General features: G+C 34.8%; 1 protein-coding gene across 1 annotated transcript; it reads right to left on the bottom strand.

The window, feature by feature from the left end:
• LOC18589177 (PTI1-like tyrosine-protein kinase At3g15890) lies at nt 20,678-22,640 on the bottom strand. The gene is made up of 4 exons (XM_007014038.2): nt 22,586-22,640; nt 22,309-22,459; nt 21,961-22,223; nt 20,678-21,405 (listed from the first exon to the last, which is right to left on the bottom strand). The coding sequence occupies exons 1-4, from the start codon at nt 22,630-22,632 to the stop codon at nt 20,718-20,720; spliced, it is 1,149 nt and encodes a 382-aa protein (XP_007014100.2). The 5' UTR covers nt 22,633-22,640; the 3' UTR covers nt 20,678-20,717.

Raw genomic sequence — 23,950 nt, 5'->3', positions numbered from 1 at the left:
CTTTATTCTCTTATACTTAACTAGCTTATTAGCCTTTTGAGGTCTTAACCTGAGAAAACTTGTAAGAATGCACTGTTGTATGGTTATACCTCCATTGCAAAAGGTAGTAAGTGGTTACACCTCCATTGTAAAAGGTAATGAACGATTATACCTTAATTGCAAAAGGTAATATAAGGTTATACCTCCATTGTAAAAGGTAGTGTAAGGTTATACCACCATTGTAAAAGGTAATATAAGGTTATATCTCCATAGAAAAAATAAAGAAAGGTTATATCCCTTCAAGAAAAGCTAGTGTGTTAAAGGTTGTGCTTGAATCTAATTTAAAAGGTAGTGATTAGAGAATTCAAACTACTTATGCTATTAAGAGAGAAGACGTAGGCTTTAAGGGCCAAACCTCTATAAAATCATGGCTGAGTACTCTTTCCTTTCTCATCTCTTCTTCCAAATTCATTCTTTATCTTTTTAAGTTTTATACTTTGATATTTAAGTTTTGTCTTAAAAAGTTCTCATTTTTTACTTGGATCAATTTTTTTTAAGAAACCAATTCACCCCTTATTGGTTATTTTACTTTAAGCTCTTTTATTTAACACAAATAAATTAGCATTGGTAAAATCTAATGTGAGTGAAAAAGGGTTAATTATCCATGCCTTGAATGGAATTGGTATTCTCTTCAAGGAGATTGTTGTTGGTGTAAGGGCCCGAAAGTCCTACATATCATTTAAAGAAGTGTTAGATAAATTCTCAAGCTATAAAGAAATACTAAAGAAACAACCTTTTGCTCATGTTGTAACTAAGTCAGCTACTGCATCCCTTATTGTAAACTTCACATAGTCTTGTAATGAAAATTTCACCAAGTTCAATTCTATATGTTTACCTCAAAATATTACTACTTTTAAGCATGTTTTAGAAAACTCTTTCAAAAGTTGTGCATCAATGCTATGACAAACTAAGTCATTTGGCCAAGAATTGCTTCAAACTTCAGCCTCGATAGCCTGACCTTGAAGCCAAACAAGTTAGCACTGCAAACTCAATAAATTTACTAATGGATTTTGGGGCATCTCATCATGTCACCAACAAATTATAAAATTTAGATTTCTTAATAAAATATGATGGCTTTAATGCACTACTTATTGGTGATAATATTGGTTCACCTCTCTCCCATACTGGTTCAAACTTTATTACACCCTTATCTCACTATTTTTCTCTAAATAACGTTCATGATGTTCACAAGTACAATTTAATCTCATAGCAGTGGAAACTTGTGTTGAATTAAGATTAGGTTTATGCTCTCTTTCTACTGAACTCCTAAGTTCAAGAGCTCAAGAGCTAGATAAGGCTCTAAATATGAAAGAGGGGGATTAAAAGGAGAAATTCAAAACTTTATTACCAAGAGCTTTGAAAACAAAACACTAGAAAGTTTTTGAAGAATTAAAGAAAAAGCATAAGGATAGGTAGAGAAAAAGCATAAACAATTGAAGAGGTAGAAAATCTTTAAGTGGAAGCTTGGTAACCAATGCCTTTTTATCAACAGAGATTTTATTAATTGAAATATGGTGATCTAGCATAAAATGAAGTAAACTTTACACATGGGAAAATAGCTCGATTTATCTACTTTATGCAATGAATAACAAATTTTAGATAACCTGGCAAGAATGTAAGTAACAAACGAGTAATAGCAGCATATCACAATAATACACTCTATAATCATCTTTAAACATCTATGTTTAGTTACAAGTGGTATTCAAAAACGTCTTAAATAGATATTGAAATTACACCACACACAATAGTTGAAAACACCTTCTTTATTCTTTTTAGCATTACAATCACTATCTTAAGCATTACAATATGATTTTTTTTAGCTACTAGGATAAAAGTAGGGGAATGCTAAGTTTGCTTTGTGGAGGTAGAGGATGATTGGTAAGAAATGTTTGTGATAGTAGATTTTCTTGAATATAAAGGACTTGATAAGTTATGGATTTTCCAAATTGCTTGATTGAAAAATCTTGTTATTATTTGGGGTTAAAATCAAGACTCAATGAGTTGGTACATGGTTAATGATTTCCTAATTGTTTAGTAAAGATGGTTTTATTTGTTAATTATATTCTGGCTATGTTCAATTGTTCTTTATTATGTTTGTTGTTGGATTTTGTAATTATTCTTTTTAGTGTATCCTTTTGATACCTTAATATAATGGCTTGGATTGAACAAATAAAGGGGATTTTCAAAGCAATTGGTTAGGTTTTTCCACATTCAAATGGTCGTCCTTAAGATGTGTTTGTGATTTTGGATTGAAATCTCTATTGGATAGAATAAAGTGCTACAAGATGACACTAATAAAGATAACTTTGTCACAACCCAAAACCTGGGCCATGACCGGTGCATGGGCCCAATAGGCATAGCCCACTAGGCCCAAGTAAGCCTCTCTATGTAAACCCGTCAGTAGTCCATCTATCACTTATTTTTCTTTAGGATCTAAGACTCGTGATTTCTAATAGCAATCTCTTCAAATTTAAATCGTGAAAATCAAGTACATACAAAGTTCACAACAAATCTTACAATTTATATTAAACCATCACATATAAACATACAATCGACTCTTAACAACCAGCGGAGTGACTCTAGGCATGGGTGCTATCATTGAGAGTCGTAGTGAACCTATCGAAAGATGAATAGGAGGGAGCACCTCGATCTACGATCCAACTACCTTCGATCCTGAAAACTAAAACATGAAGTTGAAAAGAATGAGTATAAACTCAGTGAGTGAACATAGGAAGAGAACAAGCAAACGATACAAAAGATTTTTTTAGAAAACAAGATGCACTTGTATTGAAACCATGCAATTTGTATATCATAAACAAAACTCGATGCCATGCTGTTTTTCAACTCATTTTGAAAACATTTTAGAATATCAACTTTCAATATACAATTCAATCACATTACATTTTCCAAAAATCTCTGCTCTACAAGACAGGTGCACATGCATGTAAAAATTCACGTATACATTATGTACATATAAATATATAGATAACTCAAACATATAAGAAGGTCATCCCCACACTAGTCACCACGGCTCCGCACATACACTCGCCAACCTCAACTCAGCTCATGTGCACTCCCACACCGCATATAGCTAATATCCTCATATGCACTTCTACACAGCACATGGCAAGTATAATGTGCACTCCCACACTGCACATGGCATATATCATCATGTGCACTCCCACATCGCACATGGCATATATCATCAGCGTGTACACTTCCACACCGCACACCACCATCACTGTCATGTGCACTCTCACACCGTGCACACACGGTTATAGTTATCATTCAATATTACCTTTCAAGGCATAGCACACATAACAACATGTAACAAGAATCTTTGCATAATAATACATTCCACATAATTGATTATTTTATTAGTCATAGACATGGTTGCATAGTCCAATATTCAAGGAAAATAATATTAATCGTATTGCCACTAGTTTAAAACATCTCAAGATTTCCAATGCACCACATGCCACAATTCAATTGGCAATTCAACATAATATTTCAAACACATAATTCATCACATTATATGTTTAAAAACGTAAAAGTATCACTTGTGAAAAGCTTGTTCCTGTGCATAAATTTGAAAAAAGTCCACCAAGGATATTCTAGCATTTAATTCAACACATATGCATTTGTTCAAAACCATTTAAATGCAAGTTAACTAACCTTATGATAGCGGGATACTATATCGCTATTAATTCGGAGGCGTATCTAGCTATTTTTACTTGTTGGTCGCTCATTATTTCCTCCGACACGTCACTACAGTACACTTTCCTAGCAACAATCCAAATTCAATATCTTTAGTGTATATCATTTCTACTTCTCTTTTTTCATTCAATCGTGAATCCTTATTCAACTAACTTATATCTTGACATATTTTTACCAAAGTTGCCTTTATCCTTTACTTGCGTAATTCTTTAAATTATAAATACCAGCAACTTATTTATGACTCTAGCACATATATTAATATTTTCTAAGGATATTTATCAAGTTCAACCATCATTTTCACACCAATAACCTAGCTTATGGCAGTAATTATAAATTTACTTCCATCAAGCATTTTCTAAGTCCACATGCACCATAATTTACTTTTACATACTGCCAAAAGCACAAATAATCAATACATATCTTATTTTTTCTTTTTACTTGTGATTTAGAGGTTAGAACCCTTACCCACCACTTAATTTAGCTAAAAATCACCACACATTCCAAGATTCTTCTACATGCATGCCTTGGGTTTCTTAGATCTTTATTGATCCTTACTACCACAAACAAAACCTTATGTCATAATTGGTTCAAACTACATGCTTTCCAACAAAACATCAATTTCTACCTTCTTTACCTTGAAATCCACAAGGCAAACCACCAAAATCTTTTCAACCTCAATGATGGTGTGTGGGTAGGGAGGAAAACCTCTCAGTTTTCTGTTTTCTCCTTCAAGGCCAAGCCTACTCCGAGCTTTTCTCTTCCTTTTTCCTTTCTTCTTCCTTCTTTTCTCTCTCCTAAGGTTTAGTTAAGATAAAAATGAGGTTGAGAGTTGTGGGTTAGGTGAATAAAGGGGTACGAGAATGGAAAAGTAAGAAAAGAAGAGAAAAGAGAAGAAGCAAACTTGATTTTTGTGGTGAAGAAAGGAAAATGGCGTGGGAGGAAGAAGATGGAGAAGAAAATGCCTTTTGAAGAAGATAAGGATTAGCCATGGATAAGGAAGAAAAGAGTCAAAGCTTCCAAAAGCTCATGAAAAAATTACCGTTTTGCCTTCCAAGTTTCTCCCTTTTTTAATTTAGTCCTCCCAACAATCTTTTAATTCCAATTTCCTTCTATTTTTCTTCCTTTACATGTGTGCAAACAAAATATAAAGTTTGCTCCTCAATGTGGTATCACCATAATATTTAAATATATACTTACTTGTGCTAGCTTTATTTAATAAAGACATGTGGACCCCACTAACATTTTTTTCTCTAAAATTCCCTTATTCTTCTTCTCCCCCACTTAGATTGACCATCTACTCCTTTTTCATGACTAATTTCGACATCAAATAAAATATTAATATTTTACTAATATTTTATTAATAAAATATTATTTTATTTCAAGATTTTTCATTTATCTCCTTAGAACCCAAAATGTCTTATTATGCCTCGATTCACTTCTGAATCACTTTTATCTTGCTAATTCATCATCAATAAAAATATTATTATTTAATTATTATTTCCTCGCTTGCGAAATATTTTACTATAGAATATTCCTTTTCACTCGTCTCCATTCTATGGCACTTAAATCAGCATCCATTGACCCTTGCCTCGTTGATAAGGTCATATTGACTTCTCTACAAGGGTACGGGGTGTCACAAACTTGAAGTCATCACAATCAACCAATGATAAGTAGCTGAATCAATCTTCATAATCACAACATTTAGAATGCAATCGAAGATCGAATCTGATCAAGTCTACAAAAGAATAAGTTTGTAACTCTTGTATACTTATCATGTATTTTGATGTAATCCTATCCTAGCCTATTTGTGATGCGGTCTTTGGTATATCTTCATTTCGGATCCTCAACTGATGGTACTCAGATCTCAGATCCGTCTTAGAGAAACATTGTGCTCATTGTAGTTGATCAAATAAATAATCTATTCTTGGAAGGGGGTACTTATTCTTCATCGTTACCTTATTAAGTTGTCAATAGTCAATGCACAATCTAAGCGACCCATATTTTTTCTTTACAAATAGCACCGATGCTCCCCATGGTGAGACGCTAGGACGGATGAAGCCTTTATCAAACAAATCTTCTAATTGATCCTTAAGCTCTTTAAGCTCTGCAGGTGCCATTCTATATGGGGGTATGGATATAGGTCTAGTGTCGGGAATCAAATCTATGCAAAATTCAATCTTTCGCTCAAGAGGCAAACCTGGTAGTACCTCGAGAAATACATCCATGAACTCATTCACCATCGATACTTGGCTTATATCTCCAACCTTCGCCTGAGTATCCCTCACAATAGCCAAGTAACCTAAACAACCCTGTCTTAATAATCTTCTAGTAGACATGACTGATATCAAATTGGTTGGAACATTACTCCTATCCCCCTGAATACTAAATGATGGTTCACCAGGAAAATTAAATCTAACCAATTTATGATAGCAGTCCACACTGGCATGGCAGGGTGATAGCCAATCCATTTCCAAGATCAAGTCAAAATCTAAGGTGTCTAACACCACTAAATTCACCAAAGTGTCTTTGTCCTTGACTCGAACTATACAGGACGTATATTCCCATTCTGCCACAAATACCTCCTTTAAAGGAGTAGACACCATTAATTGTTCTTCTCTCCTAACACGATCTTTACCCAAACGAGATGTAAAGCATGGGGAAATAAAAGAATGGGTAGCACTAGGATCAAACAATACTTGAGCATTCATATTACAAACTGAGAGAATACTTGATACCACTGCATTGGATGTTTGGGCCTTTTGGGGTGTTAAAGCATATACCCTCGCTTGGCCTCTATCGGCTGAGCTTTGACGTCCCGACCCAGAAAGCCTGCTCTGAGAGGAAGTAACAACACCTCTACCTTGGGATTCTCTAGCCTCCCGATCAGATGAGGCGTCCACTAAAGGAGCAAACGAGGTTGGTTGGGCAAAACCGCTAGTAGAACCTTAGGATTGATGAACCATCAGGCAATTCCTCTTAATATGTCTAGGTTGACCGCATAAGAAATAAACTGCCATAGCATGGAGGCATCTTCCTCTATGCCGTCCTCCACAAGTATCACAACGATAGATAACTTGACCTTTTTGCTTCGAATCTTGCTGCCTCCCAACACTGAAGGTTCTCTGTCTCGCCCCAATACTAACACTAGGGGAGGCACTCCCCTGTTGGGGTAATCGTGAGTCCTTCTGTGGACCCTGATGGCTAGTAGATGAAATACCACTGCTGAAATCTCTGCGACCCTGATAGCACTCTGTCTTGGCCCTCTTTGCTCTATCCCTCGCAGCCCTACTCTCATTGGTCCTCATCTCAATCAACTGAGTGCAATCCACTACTGCAGAGTAGGTATTAAAATCTTGGGATGCCACAGCCCTAAATAATGGCTCCACTAGCCGATCCACAAACCTCTGAATCTTCATCTCCTCAGTAGAAACTAGATAAGGTGCAAACCGAGCTAGCTGCGTGAATTTGATGTCGTATTTTGACACCGTCATACTTAGGGTCTAGACTAATGCCTCAAACTCCCTAGCTCGTGCATTACGTACACTGAGTGGTAAGAATCGATCTAAAAAGGCTGTATTGAAATCTTTCCAAGTCAACGGCGTTGCATCTGTTGGCCTATCTCTACGTAAGGAACCATACAATTCTTGCGCCACGTCCTCTAATCGAAAGGCGGCTAACTCAATTGATCTCGTACTAGAGCATCCTAAGGCCTCACAAATTTTCTCCATCTTATCTAAGAAAATTGAGGCTTCTCCGATGCATCAGATCCTGAAAATGACGGAGGCTTAAGCTTCAGGAAATCAGGAAGGGAAATCTCTAAATGACCTTTCTCGACCTCAAGATGTTGGCGATCGGCCTGTCCTTGGGAACTAGCGGATTCTTGTACTGCAGGTTTCCTCTCCACTACCTCTGTATATCATCCACATGGGTTACCATCATCTCTACAACCCGATTAACTCCCTGTAGGCCTGCTGCCAAGTCCTCAATTGTGATGCCCCCAATTGGTTGTCTATCCGCATCACCCAAAGACTATCCCTGCTCTCGTTTACTCACAAGTGTATTTGCCCTCGCCGGTCTAGTGGCTTTGCCACATCTACCTCACCCCCTAAGGGTGGATGCCCATGGCCTATCTGTTAACTCATCAGGAGCATCTTGCTCCCCCATCCATCTTGAGGCGGCTCGTGTCTTAGGTGGCATTCTTACCTAGACAAGAGCAAACACCTGTTATTAAACACATTTTATAATCATACTTAAGGGAAAAAGGTGGTTTCTAAGATAGGGAATCTATGCGGTCCCTTGATTGTAAAATGTGCCGCAGTTCACACTTCACAACCGAAGTTTTCACATAAAGACCTGACACTCTGCTGGACCAACAAAAAGAAGTCCTAGGACCTAAACAACGTAGAGCTATGATACCAAGTCTGTCACGATCCAAATTTTAGGCCATGACCGACGCATGGGCCTAATGGACGTAGCCCACTAAGCCCAAGCAAGCTTATTTATATAACCTATCCATCATTCCATCATAAGTTATTAAAGTTACATTTCATAATTTCAATTCAAAATAATGCTAACCATTGCCATCTCGTAATGGCATTTCCAATCTAATATACATATATTGTCTAAAACGTATATCATAATAATTTACATCGGGGTTGTCTATACACAACAAAAAGGGATATTCAACTTCCAGCAGAGAGACTCGGTGAAAGTTCATCTATTGAATGCCGAGATACCTACCAAGGAAACGAATCTACAAGGACACCTCGACCTAGTTACCGGTTGCCTCCCGATATGAAAACATGAAGTTGAAAACAATGAGTATAAACCCAGTGAGTGAACAAAGGAAGGGAATAAGCAATCAATAAGAAAAGTTAAGAAATCATAATGCACTTATTTTCAAAACCAATGCAACTTAGTTAAATTCTTATTAAAACCCCTCATTAAACCGTTAATGAGTTAGTCACTTGACGATAAAAAATCCATGCACAACGAATGATTTGAAGAGTAAAAACTTTAATAACATTCAAGCAAGTCAAGTGAAACGATGGGTCCTCGCTGCAGCGAAAAGGCATTCTCGCTGCAGTGAAACTTTAATTTGGCTCAAAGTATAAGCTGATCGAGGGTTTCTCGACTAGCCGAGGGTTTATCACCAAAACCCTTCATTTCAAACTTAATTAATTAATTCCTTGATGTTGGAAGTCCATGATCAACTATGGTGCTAAAGAAATGGAAAATAGGGCAGCAACCAAACAAGGAGGTAAGTAGGACAGAAAGTTTCTCGCTGTAGCGAGAATCAAGCCAATGTAACCCTCCAAACAGGACACCAACAACAAGTTTTCATTCTCTCAAGAAAAGGCCATTTAGCTGCAAAGTCAAAGTCAACTTGAACATTCTTAGAAATTTCCAAGGTTTAACATGCAAGATTCACATGTATTACAACCATATACCATACTCATGAACTTTCTATAACACACATATTTATATATATATATATATACATCATCATGCATACCATCCCACCATCATCAGCTCATGTGCACTTCCCACTCGCACATAGTTGGGTCATCATCAACTCATGTGCACTCCCACACGCACATAGTTGGGTCATCATCATCACACAAAAATGAACATCCAATGCATAATATACATATCAACATAATATAGGAGCACTTGGATTCATCCTTTTACACATTTCACATTTTCACAACATCAAACATTTTATTAAAGGCTTGTTCCCCGGCACATATTTTTAAAGAAAGGTTGGATAAACTCATTCAAATGTTTCGTCCAAATGCATTTACATTTCCCAAAAAATTTTAAAATGCAAGTTCACTCACCAGTCTTTATTGATGTTTTGGTGGGCTCTAACTTTGACTAAGATTCCGAATGGAGGTGTGAGGTTTAGTTGGAACCTATCACACACAACAACATCACCATTAACTCAACTTGGCATTAATACTATTCCAAAACTATTTTCTAAATTGAGTTCTATTAGTCATTCCTACTAGCTTCCAACTACCATTAAATGGCTATTATTTGCACTACTCTAGTCACACTAAAAATGATTAAACAATTTCAACAATAAAACACTCACAAATCAAATTGCTAGACATTATCAACAACTAAAAATATCAATTCAATTTCAACACTCACCTTGCTAGATTTGTAATTGGATTCCTCCTTAAGAATTCCCAAACTATTATAAAGAGTCTTTTTTTCTCTCTTTAAACACCTAGCTAGTGAGAAAAAGTATTGGTTTAAGACTTTGGAGGGGTTTTAAGGTGAACGAGTAAAAAAGCACAAAGGGCTTGTGAAAATATGCACAAAAGCAAGAAACTTGAGACTAACTTGAGAGAGTTGTGGAAGCTTGAAGAGAACTCCCATAGAGGATGAAGAAACGTGAGAGGGGAGAAAGAAGAAGAAGAAGAAGAAGAAGCTGCTAGAAGATGATATTTATAGCTCAAGCTTATCCAACTCCATTTAAATTACGAAAATGCCCTTAACAAGTTGGCTTGTTCTCCACCAATCCTTGGTGTAATCTTTTTACTCTTTTGACACTGGGACAAGGTCCATTATAGTCTAGAAATACTTAGATTCACGAAAACTTAAAATTTTTACCCGAGATGAAAAATGACCATTTTGCCCCTACTTTGGAAATCATCATTATTTTTATTTTCTTCGTCATTTTATCCTTATTTTCATCATTCATTTATGCCTTAGGCCTACTTAGGCCTTAATAATGTTTGAAAGCATACTTCTAGGGGCTCACTAAAGAAATGATGAAATTACCCCTAGCTCGGGTTATTGCGTCTACACCTAGTTACGGGCCTATAGGGGTCGAGGTCTCACAGCTTTCCTCCAAAATGATCTCAGTGAAGAAGTATACATGAGCCAACTATCTATTCTTGTAGACAAAACACACCCTGACTAAGCTTATAAGTTAAAGAAAGCCATTTATGATCTTAAACAAGCTCCTAGTCTTCCACAAAAATCAAGTTATTATCTTCATACTGGTATATGTTGATGATATAATTCTTTTTTTAAAGCATAACTTTATTATTCCATTACCAGTTTGCCATCCCAAGTCTTTAGCCTATTTGGTAGAAGACTTTACCTAACATTAAAAGTCTAACATGGGCAAATAATTGTATATTTGCAAAATCTCAAATTGCACAATAAGGAATTGGTAGCAAGTAAAACTTTTCAAAATCCTAATTATGCACCCAAAAATAAGAAAACATCCCTAAAGTACTATCCACCGTATCAGCACAAGAACAAAATATAAAATCCTATCACTAGAATTGGCTATTCAAAGCATCAAGGTCTTAGCAAAATCATGTGTCCTAGCAAAATCATGCGTCATAGCATATCCAAAAGAAACAGAAGTTTTGCCAACAGTGTTAAACCACAACATAGATCCTACAAACAAATCAAGATGAAAGCATAAACCTCAAAACGTCCACAAATGCTGAAAAAAATAAATTGACCTCTTATCACTCATCATTGCATCAATATATAAAAAACAAACCTTAATCCAACAAAGCTATGGCTAAAAAAAATGTAAAAACATCACCTTGCCTTACATAAGCCTTTACAACAACCATCATTCTTACAAACATTTGCTAACGCAGCATAAACCCATAGTTCAATTCCTAAACCATGACAGTATCTCACACCAGCCAGCAATCCAAAAGCGTGACCTCAAAAAGACGTCAAAAGGGGTAAAAAAAACTTTGATTTAGGACTCCCATTCACATGGTTGAGCAAAGGGCATAAAAGCAACAAGATTCCACATTAACTCATTGCAAAAAATCAATTAGTCCAATATGGCTTTAGTATCAACCTCAAACCACAAACACCTCTTCTTTAACATCAAAACCTAGCCATAAAACACCTTTTCACTATCATCCTCTCTTTCTCACCCTTTGAAACCTCATTCCTTTCAAGTTCCTAACCAATGTTAGAATAAACCCACACCATCATCCTTCAAGCTCATAAACTCCCTTCCAGCCTTTCTTGAGTCATTTTTAATCCCTCTTAAGATTCTAATTATCCTTTCATTTTCTTGAAATTAAAACTCCCTCACCCATCCTCTCTTGCTCTTACCTCTTGCTTTTACACCATATACTCTTTCCCTTGGGGCTTGTAGTTCTTCTCAATCATTATCTCCCTACTCTTTCTAAATTTTATTAATATTTTCCCTAAACCTCTAACCTACCACTCAAGCCCCTCTCGAGAGCCTTACACACCACACCTTCTTCACTCTTTTTAAATAAAAGATAACTCAATCTTACTTTTCCTTTTCAAAGTATTTTTCTATATTTTGTTTCTTACTTTCTTTTTCCTTTCCTCTTTTTCATTATTTTTTCATTTTTTTCCTTTATTTAAGTTCTTGTCTATCACATATTCCAATTTTCAACAACGCCTTAGCAAGCAAGCAACAAAAAGAAAAAGAAAAACAAAGGCTCTCACTTCATCAACAACATGAAGAAGCATTCCTCACAAATCAAATGAGAAAGACAAGAGCCTTATTAACCATTCACCTCAATAACTTCCCTTAAAATAGCAACATTCCACACAACCCACGAAAACATCTAAATCTCCTGCCCCTACTCCAAGAAATATCTCCAAAATAGATCAACACAAGACATATCCTATGACCATCTCAAATGTGTCTACCTTTGTCATTAATCAAAATAAGATCCAAGAAGATTCCTAATCCCTTACACACCCCAATTCTCAATTTCACAAGTCACTCCCAAATCCCCCCCTTTTCATCCCTTAAATACAACCTTTTGTCTAATTTTTACTATCAAGTCCCTTTCTCTTCTTTATTTTCAAAAGTCACATTTCCTTTCACTTTTCACTCAATTCCCCCTATTTCTGTTTTCTTTTTCTCTCATTCTTTTTCTTTCTTTTTTTTTATTCACAATGACAATTCTTTTTTATCATAGTTTGTTCAAGCCTTGTCATATAGGTTTTCTCTTAAAAACTTAGGTAAATTGAACTATTTTTTGGGTGTTGAAGACATTCCTCATTCCAAAGTTCTTTTTTACTCAACACAAAAATATCACTAATATTTTTTACAAATAACACATATGTCTAATGCAAAAGAATCTAGCACACCACTTTCCATTTCTGTGAACTTAATTAAGATACATAATAACATTACTGTAATCAATCCTACGAAATTTATAAGAACAATTGGTGCACTACAATATTTGTCCATTACAAGACCTGACATTAGCTATGTTATTAACAAGATCTCCCAATTCATGCATAAACTAACTTAATAACATCAAACATCTCTTGAAAGACTACTCAAATACTTAAAAGGTACTATGCTTCATGGCCTATTGTCTCTTGGTAGCACTCTAATTTCATGGAGTTCTATGAAGAAAAAGACTATTGGTTGATCCTCAACAAAAGTTGAATATTGAGCCATTGCAATTGTAGTCTCAACAACAATTTGGATTCAATCTTTACTCTTTGAATTCTAGTGCAAACTTATGATAGTTCCAATTATCCTCTATGACAACTTAAGTGCTACACATACGTGTGGAAACCCAATATTCCATACTAGAATAAAGCATCTTGCACTACATTAGTCTCTTATCATGGAAAAAGTCAACTAAGGACAACTTCAAGTAAGACATGTCTCAACTACACAACAATTGAACGATGCCCTTACCAAACCATTGTCCAAATTCATATTCATTAGCCTTTGTCCAAGATTGGTGTTTCCAATGGAACCATCATTTTTCAGGAGAATATTGGATAAATTAGAGTGTTACAAGATCACTTTAATAAGGGTAACTTGAAGTCATCACAATCAACTAGGGATAAACAGCTAAATCAATCTTCATAGTATCATAAATCAACCAAAGATAGACAGTTGATTCAATCTTCACAATCGTAACATTTAAGATTCAATCTAGGATCAAATATAATCAAGCCTACAAAAGAAAAAGCTTGTAACTTTTGTATAGCTGATGAAGGTGAAACTTAAGAGTGTAAGGTAGTACGAGGAGATTACAATGGAGAACATTAAAGGGATGAGGTTTACTATCTCAGGGTTTAGGAAAAAGATTCATTTAGAGATGAAGATGGTCAACAAGGGACAAATGAAAGGTGAGATAGGGAGAGAAATTAGAAGAGAATTCAGTGAGGGAAAAAGCTAGAAACTAAGCAGAAACATTTCAATTATGAAACAAAAAAAAGGTAAGGAAGAAAGGCAACATGAGATGGTAGCCTTGAAAAAAAAAGTGTAGATGAAAATAATGGTATGGAGGAGTTAGAGGGGAGGGTAACGCTTAAGGTAAGAAGAAGTTTAAGAGGGAAATGTCATCTGAAGAGATTTTCCCCAGAAAATCAAATAAGGCAAAATAATAAAAAGATTGAGAAAAAGAAGAGAAGGAATAACAAGAGTCAGGGAAGCAAAATGTTAAGGGCACCAATAGTTGCATCAAAAAGTAAAAGGAAAAGAAATTTAAAAGAGCAAATTGAAGAAAAATTAGAGGTAGGAGTTGTAGTTCAGGAATGCTAAGAGAAGTTTGTGTCGAATTTTGACATAAGAAGAAGAAATTCGACATTTAAGAAGAAGGTAGAGGAAATATGGGAGTTAAGCAAAAAATTAGGATTGAAGTTTAGGGAAAATAAGGAAGAAATGATTCAAAAAATTATGGAGATAGAGGCAACTGATAAAGGAAGTGAAACAAAGGCAACAATTGAAGAGATTTGAACACCCAGGTGCTTTAAAGAAGGTAGTGTTTTAGGGAAGTAGGGAAAGGTATATACTTGTTACAAAATTCATGAAGAGGACCTTTGAATAAGACATATGATTACAAGTTGAGGTTGTAAAAAACAAAGGCATCCTTAGACATGATCTTCTTAAGGCTGCAATTTGTGCAGTCTTCTAACTTTTTTAGTTTGGTCTTATTAAGATCGTCTTTTCTATGTATCGATCTTGGTTGATATAGCTTAATTGGGATAGTTTTTTGTTTTATTCTTCATGTGAATGTTCATTCAAGTTTAGACGATGTGGTTAATGACTTAATCTTTGTTCAGGGTTGATGCTTTGTTTAGGTCACTTCCAACAGCTTATTGAGTAACTGATGCTTTGTAATTGCATAGGGCTCTACTACCCAAAGCTAGACTTTTTACGCCAAAGGAAGTCTTTTACTAGTAAAGTTAAAAACTTGCTATGGCATTCTAGTTTTTTAGGGAATGAATAAAAATTATTTAAAAAAAAACGTTTGTATACTTAGCATGTACTTTAATGTAATCTTATCCTAACCTATCTTATGATTTGATTTAATCTTGTACTAGTTATATCCCCTTATCCAAGAGGTTTGCCATGTGCTATAAATTCAAAATGAATGCAAAAATACATAACCATTATTACAAATTCAATTCTCTCTTGTATTTCTCATAATGTATATGTTTAATATGACTCATTGATTTCAGTGGTTCTAAATGATTTTTTCTTAGATTTTGTAGCTTTGGTGGATGCTTACTTTCTTGATCTATTTTGGAGTTAAGATTTTGTAAGTAAAAAAGAGATGCACAACACTTTGGTTTTGGAAAGGAACGGTTTCTTCAAAGTCTTGGGAATTTATTGTGTTTTTGATTGGATGGGTTCAATGTCTTTCATTGCATCTTGAAACTGCCATGGATTATCAAAGGGCTGTTTGGTTAGGAAATTCTTCTTGAAAGTTTTGGTGATGTTGTTTGAAGATCTGATTTACCATTTTACGATTTTAGTTATGGCTTTAGCTTCGACTTATAGTTTCTTAATGAAGTTCTTTTGTGTATGGTGAGATTTAGGCTCTATCACACATGCTGGCTTCGAAGCTAAGGAGTCTTAGTCTTGAATTTGAAAAGATTGGTAGATCTTTTATGATTATGCTAGGTTTATTACTAACCGTGGGCCTATTGGATACAATATTTTTGGGGTTGGTTTGGCTTAATGACAATTTTTGTTTTGGTGTGGCAGCTCTTTTGTTGTTCGTCTTCTTCGTGGATGATGAAGGTTTCTTGTTATCAAGTGTTTGGAGGCTTTCGATAATCTATTTTTTAATGCTTTGGGTGTTGTGTGTCAATTAGTGCTTCATCAACTCTTTAGGCAAATTTTCTGTCTGTATGGTATTGCAGGTGAACTATGTTCTTTGCATATGCTAGTTGATTCTAACATTGAAACTTTTGGTTGCTTAATAAAATAATTTTGACTTAGCAAAAAAAAAATTCATATTTTAACACATATCAGAAAATGTTTGTAACAGAGAAATTAAATTTCTTGTTTTATTTGAAAAAAAAAATTGTATGTTTTTGTGTTGCATTTTTTGCAGTCTTTTGTCAAATATGTTTTGCAAGCCTACGGTTTAACTTCAACTTTTGTAACTTCTTTGTTACTTACTACTAAATAAATTCTTTTTGGCTTAACAAAATTAAAAAACTTGGTAAATATATTAATATATACTTTGAAGTTATCACAATTTATAACAAATTGGTTTAGTCTACAAATTTTTATCATTGCTTCAAAGAGATGAGATTTAAAGTTTAGAATCCTTAATCTCTTAGACTTCTGTGAATGTACCAGAAACTTAAAATGCTTACCCCCACAAATTGATCATTTTTTTTCTCCCTCTCAGGTAACTTGATACAGCTTAGAAAAATAGCACAATGATCAACGGAAGTTAAATCATGTGAGATGCAACTAGTGTGAACGCTAAAAGTGGGTAGGTCTTATCCGTTGTAAAGAGCATCTTGCTGCAGAAATAGGAGATGTAATCCCATGCCAAAGCTACCGTCCGGAATGATGGACTTGCTTATACAACAAGCACTCAGCATGGAGGAGAAGCAAAGGCAAAAGAGGGAATCATTAGAAAGAATGAGGCATATGGAAATGAATGACCACAAGGAGAGGGGGGAGAAGGCTTGCCTTGAACGAGCTATCAAAGAAATCATTTGTACATATGATGCATGAGCGTCCAGGATTGTTTTTTATTTAATTTAGTTTTTGCTAAGTTTAGTTAATTTAGGATTTATTTTCTTTATTCTCTTAGGATTCTTTTCTTATTTTTATCAAGATTTTAATACCTTTAAGAAATAATATTTGATTAGGATAGTCATGTTCTATTTAGGAATAAAACACCTTTTTCATTTAAATCTCTTGTTAATTATTTTAATTGTATTAGATAACTAGAAGTAGAGTTTTATTAGGATATGAGCCTATAATACTATAAATAGGACCCTTAGGCTTAGTTATTATATACAATTAAGTTGAGAGTTAATAAATAATATTTTCTTAAGTAGGAGTGCTTATTTCTCTAGGTTATTTTTAAAGAGTAAGAGGTTTTAGTATCTTTGGCCTAGCCAACCAAAGTGAGATTTTGGTTATCCTTCACCTTAGTGTGGTTTTCTAACCTTGCCAAAATTGGTGATTCACCTCAGTGGGGTTTTCAACCTCGCCACGATTAGTGTCTTTCACAACACCTAGATTGTCTTTGCCAATGCCCCGACATCAGTTTGGTATCAGAGCGGGAGGATCATTATTCCTTGCATAGTTCAGGTTCGCTGTCGAGTTTCGATACTCCTTGTTCGAGTAATTTTATTTATTATTTTATAGTTATATCATCATCTTTTTTTTTCTACATCACCACATTGTCATCACCATATGATACAATGCTGCCAAGACGTCAAAATCGTCAAAGAGATGATCATGAAATCGAGATTGCAGAACTATATCAGTAAATTCAAGAATTACAAGAGCAACTTGCAAGATGTGATGCTCAAATCGACAATAATAGCTCTAGTGATGAAGAGAATGACACTAACCCGTTTCATCAACATTCATCCTCTAATGTAGAAGTACCTATTCGTCGCTTGAGAACTGCTGCTACTAGAGATTTGAGAATCAAAGTTGACATTCTTGATTTTAAAGGAAGACTTCATCCTAATGACTTCCTTGACTGGCTCTACACAGTAGAAAAAGTTTTCGAGCTCAAAGATATTCCCGATGAAAAATGTGTGAAGCTTGTAGCAATTAAATTGAAGAAGCATGCCTTTATTTGGTGGAAAAATCTCAAACGACAACGAGAAAGAGAAGGTCGTAACAAGATCAGAACATAGGATAAGATGCGTCGAGAACTCAGGCGTAAGTTCCTTTCTGAGCATTATCGACAAGAAATTTTTATCAAATTTCATAACTTGAGGCAAAAGACAATGTCGGTGGACGAATATACAATGGAATTCGAACAACTTCGCATGAAGTGCAATGTCCATGAACTTGAAGAACAAACTATAGCTCGTTATCTTGGGGGTCGCAATGTTGAAATTGCAGATATTGTTCAACTACAACCGTATTGGAACTTAAATGATGTCATCAGATTAGCACTAAAGGTTGAGAAACAATGATCATGGAAAAGCTCAATGAGTTCATCTAGACAACAAGAATCTACCTCAAACTGTGGAAGTCAAAGTTCAGTAACTATTCCGTCTCCAAAGGTAAACTCTTCCAAAACTGCAAATAGTAATGATAAAGAGATTACTTCTACTCATGCTTCTAATGTCAACAAAAAGTGCTTCAAATACCAAGGATTTGGGCATATTGCTTTTGATTGTTCGAATCAAAGAANATTACTTCTACTCATGCTTCTAATGTCAACAAAAAGTGCTTCAAATACCAAGGATTTGGGCATATTGCTTTTGATTGTTCGAATCAAAGAATTATTTCTTTAATAGAAGAAAAAGATTATGTGGATTAGAAAAAATTAGAACCAGTTTATGATGAATATGATGACAAAATAGAGGAAAAGTTAGAAATATTCAACAACGAAGAGATAGAAGAAATTTCTGCTGACCATGGAGAAGCTTTTATTGTTCGTCATAACCTCAACACTACTATGATGACTGAAGATGAAAGTTGGTTGCGTCACAACATATTCTATACAAGGTGCACATCTTAAGGGAAGGTTTGTAATGTCATTATTGATAGTGAAAGCTGTGAGAATGTTATTGCCGACTACATGGTGGAAAAGTTGAAACTTCCAACTGAAGTACATCTTCATCCTTACAAATTACAATGGCTAAGAAAAGGAAACGAAGTTAAGGTAACAAAGCGCTGTTGTATTCAATTCTCTATTCGAAATAAGTATGAAGATGAAGTTTAGTGTGATGTTATCCCAATGGACGCATGCTACTTGTTGTTAGGACACCCATGGCAATATGATCGTCAAGCTCACCATGATGGATACAAGAATACTTATTCCTTCATTAAGGATGGAGTAAAAATTATGTTAACTCCATTAAAGCTAGAAGACTGCCCAAAGAAACAAGAGAATGATAAAACACTCATCACTGTGTCTGGCTTAAACAAAGCTTATTTTGAGTCCAACCATTTATGTCTCTTATTAGTCTTTAAAGAGAATGAAATATCTTCACCCTTATCCAAGCATGGTCAAACATAATTAGTCAACAAAAGTTTGGGAAACTTATTAAGAAGCTTTATGGACAACCATGCCGTTAACAAGACTACAGTTAAGTATGATTTTCCTATTCCTCGACTGGATAACATGCTTGATCACCTCATTGGTTCTAAGGTGTTTTTGAAGATAGATTTGAAGAAAGGCTATCATCAATTTTGAATACAACTTGGAGATGAATGGATAATAACCTTCAAAACAATGGACGAATTGTTGAAATGGTTGGTATGGATTATGACAGTATGTGGATCCAAATATGGAGTATGTCAAGGCTTACTCGTCGAAGCTGCATTTTTCTGACCCGAGGAGAATGACGCAGGAGCGTCTAGGATTATATTTTATTTAATTTAGTTTTTACTAATTTTAGTTGATTTAGGATTTATTTTCTTTATTCTATTAGGATTTTTTTCTTATTTTTATTAGGATTTTAATACTTTTAAAAAATAGTATTTGATTAGGATAGTCATGTTCTATTTAGGAATAGAACACCTATTTTATTTAAATCTCTTGTTAATTATTTTAATTGTATAAGATAACTAGAAGTAGAGTTTATTAGGATATGGGCCTATAATACTACAAATAAGACCCTTATGCTTAGTTATTATACACATTCAAGTTGAGAGTTAATAAATAATATTTTCTTAAGAAGGAGTGTTTATTTCTCTAAACTCTTTTTAAAAAGTAAGAGGTTTTAGTATCTTTGGCCTAGCCAACCAAAGTGAGATTTTGGCTATTCTTTATCTTAGTAGGGTTTTCTGACCTTGCCAAGATTGGTGATTCACTTTAGTGGGATTTTCAACCTCGTCACGATTGATGTCTTTCACAATGTCCAAGTGTCTTTAACAACGCCCCGACGTCAACATATGAGACGGAAAAGAAAAAAGCTGAAATGGATGATGACGTTTACGAGGTTGCTTGTCGCGAGAGTTTACGCTATTATGAGTAGGAGCTAAAGAAGCATGGAGAGGGCTGCAATGGAGCTAATAAGGTAGGGCTATCTCATGCCAACTATGAGACAGATTTGGACATTGACATGAATTTGCCTCGGACTGTGACAGTGATATGGGGTTTTACGTTTAACTTTGATGTGTTTATCTTCTACAAATAATGTGAACCAGATGAGTCGGTACGTTTGAAGTGTTGAACTTTGCCACCCCTCCGTTGAATAATATTTTGAAAGTTTATCTTAAAACAAAAGGAATTAGATGGAGAAAGTAAAACCCCAATCAAACTAATTTGATCTTATTAGTTATCAATGTCTCAAATTTTCAATGGTTGTCCTATGTCAGTGATTGATCAAATTTAATGAATATAACAAAATGGTAATAAATTATAATGTCCTCCCACTTTGTCAAGGACAAAACTATGTATATATCAAGCAACAATCTTTCCCAAACCATATTCTACTGACATAGAGTAAACATGTGCCTCGTTCATATCAACAAAATCAAGAGTAGTGCAGGTAATTAAACTTTCTCAAACATGTTTGGTTGTTTTCCTATCTCCATAGCGCCTGTAAGGGTCTTGCATCTTCTGGACTTCCATGGCACCAAATACTCCATAGCTTTCCTCTAGACCACCATCATCATCATCATCACTTGTTTGATCAAGTGCCAGTAATTCTTCCCTATACTTGACGCTATGCATTCTCGTCTTCATCACCTTGCCTCTACTGTCATACCCTTTTAGCATACCAACCACTTCCTTCATGCTTGGCCGCTTCTCAGGTTCATTTTGCACGCAAAGAGCAGCAACATTTATGGCTTGTTTCAATTGGTTTTCATCGAAATTTCCTCTAAGCTTTGGATCAACAAGGTCTTTAAACCTCCCTTTAGCTATAAATGGCTCTGCCCATTCAGTTATAGTCCTCTTCACACCACCAGGCAACTTTTCTATAGGCTTTCTTCCTGTGAGAAGCTCAAGCAAGAGAATACCAAAACTATAAACATCGCAACTTTCGGAAACCTTTCCCCACATGGCATATTCTGGTGCCAGGTATCCTAAAGTACCCTTAACACGGGTCGTCATGTGGCTCACACCTTCTGGGATTAGTTTCGCAAACCCAAAATCAGCAACCAACGGTTCAAAATCTGAATCGAGCAGCACATTACTTGCCTTAATGTCTCTATGAATGATGTGTGGTGTTACCTCATGATGCAAGTACCTAACATTGGCAACCGTAGTTAGAGAATGTTTTAAACATTTCTAAGTGACCTCAATTTTGTTTTAACTTTCTGCCTTTTATTTGTTTTTTGTCAAAAATTAAAAAGTAAATAACAAAAATATCAACACAATGAAATTTATTAAACTCCAAGAATTTAAAAAATATGGACGAAAAATTATTATATATACAAAATGTTTTAGATTTCTATAAATAGCGGTGACACCTTATATATATATATATATATATATATATATATATGTATATAATTTTAATAATGGAGAACCACTCTGCAGTACCTATGACACCATCAATTTAAAATGTGAGTCTACGCTTCTTGACATTAATTTAATTTCCTTATACAGCAGATTACCTTGTTTGGATCGAAGCAGTATATATGTTATTGGTCTAACCTTTTTAATTGGTAGATAAAGAAACTGGAGATCTGATAAGACCTGTGCACTGGGGTATGCCAAGTTGCAATTCAGAACTATGTAAATGCTCTATATGCTTAACCATGTAGCCATTTTTTTATTAACAGACAAGAACCAGACTTACAATATGCCTTCTGCAGAGCCAATAGCAATCTTCATTCTCCTTTTCCAATCTAATAGAACCTCACGAGCATATTGACCGTGCAGATGAGACAGCAAACTCAGATTTGGCATGTAATCATAAACTATGAGCCTTTGATCAGTACCAACGCAGTAACCCCTTAGGCCCAAGAGGTTCTTGTGCCTAACCCTTCCAAGAACTTCAACTTCCACTGCAAATTCCATTTCAGCTTTTGAAGTCATGGCTTTTAATTTCTTAACAGCTATCTGCATAGAATCAAGAAAATAAAACCATTTAGCACAATGGCCTAACAAAAAAATAAAAAAATAAAAAACAGGATGACATGAATACCTGAAGGCCGTCACTGGTTTTACCCAAGTAAACACTTCCAAAGCCACCTTCTCCTAGCATGTTATCGTCTCTGAAACCATTAGTAGCCGTATGCAACTCTTTGTATGTGAATATTCTCCATGTTGTATTCCCTGGAGTAACCACGCTTACCCTAAAAAGGCAATGGCTAAATTTTTCAGCATAATCTAAAGGAAAACATTACTCATCTACAAGATTGCTACTAGATAAGCACAAATTTAGCTCAACAGATGAATCAAAATTTGAGTTTTTTGCATACCCTTCATCAACCTTGTCTGAACTACAGCAACATAAGGCTGATCCCATAGCTTTTGGCAATGGGTTGTTACCAAAATTCAGCTGAGTTTCTCAATTGGTAGTTTGCCTTTTTAAACCAGACTGAAGGCATATCTGTAATTTCTCACATGAGACCAGGCGCCGCCCTTGGCCGGCTTGTGTGTCATAAGAAGTAGCTTCGACGGATATAACTAAGTGCAACATGTGTGGAATAAATGAAATTATTAGTACAAGAATTAATATACTTGTACTTCTTGAAGATATATAATATGCTTAATTCAGAGGAATGTAACTATGTAAGGAATAGGTACACTTTGCAATTATAATTTAGAGGCTTTAAAATTTAAATCAGTGATTAATTAACAAGTAGTAACAGTAAACAAATTTGTCCATAAGTATTGTATGAGGAAGATTCAATGCTCTTCTAATTTAGAGGCTTTTTTGAATTATTATAAACTCTTTTTTATTTATGTAGTACAAGAATAGAGATATAATGTTATACTCTACCCTCTCATCTAAACTAACTTTAATTGGCACAGAAGAGAACACGAGGACGAAAAGGTATATAACTCCATAAATAACAACCAGTTTTATTTATAGTTTACAACAACAGTAGGTGTCCAATGCGTATCAATAGAAGTTGTACCTATGAGATGCATGTGAATATAGTCTTACTCTCTGGGAACATCCAGTGTCCTAGACACAGCTGGCTATATAAACCTTTTTTTCACTTGTTCTTGCTTTCTTTATTTCCTATTGTTTGAGGACAAAAGTAGTCTTTTTCTCCAAATTCAGTGTTTGTTGATGGGCCACTATCATGCATGATATCATGCATTATATGCCCATAACCAAAATATAAGGAAGACAAATTTCAACTTGGATTAATCGTGGCTCCAATTATAGAACTCTTTTAATTAACTATTTATGAAAGAAAACTGAACTAATTTGATAATGATTTATCAGCATTTCTCGATGATGGTTCAACATTAATTTGTTTGAATAACTATAATTCAAACCTGGAACTTTCATAGTAATGAAATAAGCAACCCAATATATTATATTTTGGCCTTATTTATACATGGTATAATATTTTAAAAAATTCTTGAATTATTTAAAAAAATTCAAATAAGTCATTATTCTTCTATTATGTTCAATTAAATTTTTATATTTTTATTTTAGATCAAATAAGTTATTATTACTAGTAACTATTTAGGCAAACTACCACTTGTTATTTTATTGCATATGATGCTAACATGATATATTAACATGTCATAATAGATTACGACGTGTTATATTGATATGACCTAATAACACTATTATATAATATTTTCACCTTTTATGTTAATGT

Source organism: Theobroma cacao, chromosome 9 (genome assembly GCF_000208745.1).
Source record: "Theobroma cacao cultivar B97-61/B2 chromosome 9, Criollo_cocoa_genome_V2, whole genome shotgun sequence".
Taxonomy (NCBI): domain Eukaryota; kingdom Viridiplantae; phylum Streptophyta; class Magnoliopsida; order Malvales; family Malvaceae; genus Theobroma; species Theobroma cacao.
The sequence above is the reverse complement of the archived record's forward strand: the minus strand, read 5'-3'. Positions and strand labels throughout refer to the sequence as shown.